This window comes from Tenrec ecaudatus, chromosome X (genome assembly GCF_050624435.1).
Source record: "Tenrec ecaudatus isolate mTenEca1 chromosome X, mTenEca1.hap1, whole genome shotgun sequence".
NCBI lineage: Eukaryota > Metazoa > Chordata > Mammalia > Afrosoricida > Tenrecidae > Tenrec > Tenrec ecaudatus.
Genome location: NC_134548.1, coordinates 164,775,122 through 164,779,455, shown reverse-complemented (window position 1 = coordinate 164,779,455; position 4,334 = coordinate 164,775,122). Strand labels below are relative to the sequence as shown.

At 57.0% G+C, this 4,334-nt stretch overlaps 1 protein-coding gene across 1 annotated transcript; it reads right to left on the bottom strand.

Moving 5' to 3' along the window:
• Nucleotides 1-214: 214 nt before the first annotated feature.
• On the bottom strand, nucleotides 215-4,054 carry HMGB3 (high mobility group box 3). Its single transcript, XM_075538533.1, has 5 exons — nucleotides 3,974-4,054; nucleotides 2,213-2,367; nucleotides 1,872-2,011; nucleotides 1,376-1,550; nucleotides 215-1,168 (listed from the first exon to the last, which is right to left on the bottom strand). The coding sequence occupies exons 2-5, from the start codon at nucleotides 2,360-2,362 to the stop codon at nucleotides 1,025-1,027; spliced, it is 609 nt and encodes a 202-aa protein (XP_075394648.1). The 5' UTR covers nucleotides 2,363-2,367; nucleotides 3,974-4,054; the 3' UTR covers nucleotides 215-1,024.
• Between the last annotated feature and the right edge of the window lie 280 nt (nucleotides 4,055-4,334).

The window sequence follows — 4,334 nt, the reverse complement described above, 5'->3', positions numbered from 1 at the left end:
TGCCTTCACCTTGATGTCACTTAAACATATTGTCATGAGCACCACCCTCCTCCACCTTCACTCCGAGGAAGTTGGGCTATGGGAAAAGCTACAGGCCCACAGGGATGCCAGCTGCCTGCCCAATGGGTGGGCAGGGTAACCATAAAGACGCCTTACTGCTTTTCAGAAACTCAGTCAGCTAGAAAGAGCAGTTGGAAAAAATGTAATACTGTTTATTTAACTTCAAAAACATGTCAGCATTCTAAACATACAAAAAAAACCCCAGAACATTGCAAAGTGTGTTTAAGTACAGACGGTTCCATCAGTACAGCGGCTCTTTGCTGACAATGAAGAGATCGACAGTTCACTCAAAAACACCTTTGAAACGACCGTCCTAAACAAAAAAAATTTTTTTGAAAAGAAAAAAAAATTGCAAACACTTCTCATGCCAGCTATGTCACTATATACAAAAAAAACAAACAAGACAACCTGAAGCTAAATGGACGGCCACCGCAGTGTCAACAGGTCAGCTTCACAGTGCATGCCCTGAGCTCCGGCCCTTTCTAAGGGCACCTCCCCCACCCCCCACCCCAGCCTCGATGCCAGAGTGTGTGTCCTGGCTACTTCCTTCTTTCTTTCGCTTTGTTTCTTTACAAACTATAGATATGTACAGTGCAGAACGCGGGATTCCTAGCCGATCACCATTTAGTGAACACACCTCACTAAGGAAACAAACAACAAACAAGTGGCCAGAACTGCTTAAATGCCTTGTCAGCTCCACAGCAAAGTGCACAGAGCTAGGGGCCCACAAGTGCCTTTTCTTTTACAAATGCATGGAAATATGTACAATTTTGATACAGTTCCGAGGTGCTCCGGACACCCTGACAGCGTCAAGTAGACCTTGGACGGGTTCTAGAGCACTTTGAAAGACGACACTATGATCATGATCCAACTGTGGAAGTAAACCTAATGAGGGTAACGAGACACGGAAATCCCGGGCGCTCCCTACTCTAAGGTATTCACAAGGAGACAAAGAAACCGTTCTTTATTCATCTTCCTCCTCCTCCTCCTCCTCCTCCTCTTCCTCCTCCTCATCTTCTTCATCTTCCTCTTCCACCTTTTTCCGGGTAACTTTGGCAGGACCTTTCGCACCATCAAACTTGGCCTTAGACTTATAGTCCGCAACATCCTGGCAGGAAAGGGGAGTACATTCTCCCTGAAGCGATACCCCCCCTCTGGCTACAGCCGCCCCCCCCCCCCACACACACCAGTGAAACAGGACTAACACAAAGGAGTAAAGTCTAGCCAAGCCACGCCCTCCTGGGATATTGCTTGCCCACCCACCCAGGCACTGGGGGCTCAAGGGAGCCAGGTGGGCCCTTGGGTGCCCCTTTACCTTTTCATACTTCTCCTTCAGCTTTGCCGCCTTGTTGATGTAAGGCTGCTTCTCGCTGTCACTCAAGTTATTCCACATCTCACCCAGTTTTTTGGCCACGTCACCAATGGAGATGCCAGGGTTTGTAGATTTGATCTTGGGGCGGAATTCAGAACAGAAGAGGAAGAATCCTGACCTGGGGAGAGAGAGTTGGCAACAGAAAGGCAATGCTATGGTTTCATGGCATGAAGAGGGGCTGCAGAATTGAGACCTGCCTGTTCTCTCCACCTGTATTTTTCCCCAGCTGATGGGACAGGAAGAGCTAGAGGACAGACCTCCCCCCCACCATCACCTCTGCCTTACCTTGGGAATTCCATAGCCCTGCATGTAACGCTCAAAAGTACAAAAAGTGCGGCAGAAATAGCATGACATTTACAACAGCTAAAGTCCATATCTGAAACACAGAGACACCTCATACACAGGGTGCAACGGTTCTTCCAAAGTTCTAGGCACTTACGGTGGCCGTTTGGGAGCGTTGGGGTCCTTCTTCTTCTTGCTGCCCTTAGCTGGCCCATAATCCTTCATTTCCCGGTCATAGCGCACTTTGTCCGCCTTTGCCATCTCATCAAATTTGGATTTCTCCTTCCCAGACATGGTCTGCAAACACAGTAAGCATGTTACCTGTTCGGTCATGAATTCGATGAAAAGGGCCAGTGCAAGGGATCAAACAAAAGCCCACACAGACATACATGCCTCAGGAAATAGGAGGGGGGGCTGACTCTGGAGACAGGAGGTAATGGGTGGCCAGGGACCACCCAGGTGTGAAATTGAAGACCAGAAGACCAATCTGAAAATTACCTTCCACCGTTCAGAACACTTCTTGGAAAATTCGGCAAAATTGACAGGGACTTCTGGGTTTTTCTTCTTATGTTCCTCTCTGCACGTCTGCACAAAGAAGGCGTAAGCAGACATCTTGCCCTTTGGTTTCTTGGGGTCCCCTTTCGCCATCCTGACTGTGATCGAGGAAGAGACAAAGAAAGGGAGGTGGGGGGAACAAAAATAAAAACACAAGGGAAAATGAATCTGAACTGTAGTCTAAACTAAAGGCAGAGTGTTGTGTGGCCCAGGGCCACTGGCAGCCTCCCCACCCATCAGTTAACTTGTGGCCAGAGGAAAGGGAACTGGCTGGTGGGGCATTAACTTCCAGGTAAGCCAGCAAGTTCTCCACACAGATCCCAGCTCCGACTGGAGGAGGGTGCTGGGCTCGGCAGTCCTCCTCAGAACTAGTATGTTCTGGAAAGCACAGGCACAAAAGCGCTGAGGCAGAAGGAGCACGAGTGGAGAAGGTGTGTGTGTGGGGGCGGGGGGGGCAGCGCTTGCTGACCTCAGGCGGGCTGGTGATCCGTTTTACTCCCACTGAAAAACAACCCCAAGGGTCCTCACCGTGGAACCCGGATCGAGCAGGGAAGCTGTCAGGGGCAACCTATCCTCCCCCCTCCCCTCACCGCCGGCTTGGCCTCCTGAGTCTGAATAGATCTTGGCTTCTGGAAAAGGCTTTTACAAGGACGATGCGCATAGCAGGCAGATCTCTCAGTACTATTAGTTCAAAGCCATCACTGGCCTCCAGGCAAAGGGGGTGGGGCATCTCAAGGGTTAATCCTGCTCTAAGGTGTGGCGGAATGCACGTTCTGCCAGGAACACTTTCTCCAAAGTTTCCAAATAAAAATGCGGCGATGGCGTGTCATCGTCCCTGTCCCACCCCCCCCCCCAGCTTCCCGCCATCTTTTCCTTTTCCACACCCAAGGTCATCCAGCAAAACCACGACGCTGCCCTCAAACTGAGCCGTCTGAAGGGCGGTGCGGGAAGCGGCGGTGGGTGGCCCAGGCAAGGCAGGGCAGGGCGGGGCGCGACTCGACTCAGGGCAGCCCCCGCCGGCAGGCAGAGCGGCTTAGCTGGCGCTGGGTCACCCAGACTCCCGTAATTCACCTTCCATTTTGTCAAAAGCTTCCCCATGAAAGAAAGTGCCCCTGAAATCCGCAGCTGCCACCCCCGGGGGACGCGCAGGACCGGGGGCGGCGGTGCGCAGAGGGTCGGGGTGGCGGTGGCGTCCGCCGCGTCGCGAAGCCCCGCTCGCTAAAATGGCTGATCGCGCGCGGCCGGCGCGGCGGCGGCGGCGGCGGCGAACAAAGCGACCCGGGCACCCCTGCCGCCGCGCCGCCCGACGCCCGGTCGGACCCCCGGCGCGGAGCCCCCGGCAGGCGAACAAAGGCGCCGCGCGGCCCCGGCGTTCGGCCTCGGCTCTCCGGCGGCCGTCGCCTGCAGGGCCCAGATCGGAGCAGCCCCGCGACGCCCGGTCCGTGCGCCGCCGGCCGCCTAGCCCGCCAGCGCCAGTCGCGCCACCCGCCCCGGGCGCCCCCGTGACGGCCATGTTCCCGCAGCGGCTCCGCCGCCCGTTGGCCCCGCGCGAACTTTGCTCGCCGCCCGCTGGCCCCGCGCGAGCCGGGGGCCGCCGCGCCCGGGTCCGCCGCGAGCCGCCCTCGCGGTCGCCAGCTGCCGGGCCCCGCAGGGGGCGGCGGGCCGCGTGGCGGCGGCGGCGGTGGCGGCGGTCGCAGAGCGTACCTGTATTGTTCGGGCTCTGGGCAGCGCAGGGCACGACGCGCCGCTCGGCTCCCAGCCTCGCGCTAGCTGCCGCCACGAGAGCCGCCTGATTGGCCAGCGGGCGCCTCCGTTTAAAACAACCTCCTCGCCCGCCCATTGGCCGCCCTCCTCATGCATATTAAGCGGGCGCCGACACCGATTGGGCGCGGCCCGAGTCTCTGCTTTCAAACCCCGAGGCCCGCCAGCTGCTTCCATCCCCTCCGCGGTTGGCACCCACTGCAGCCTCGGCTTCGGCTGTCCGGGGTCGCCGCCTGGGTCTGCCCTTGCGGTGACCAAGGCGTCCCGGGAAATGTCCTCGAGCCCCCGGCGAGGCCGCTGCCCA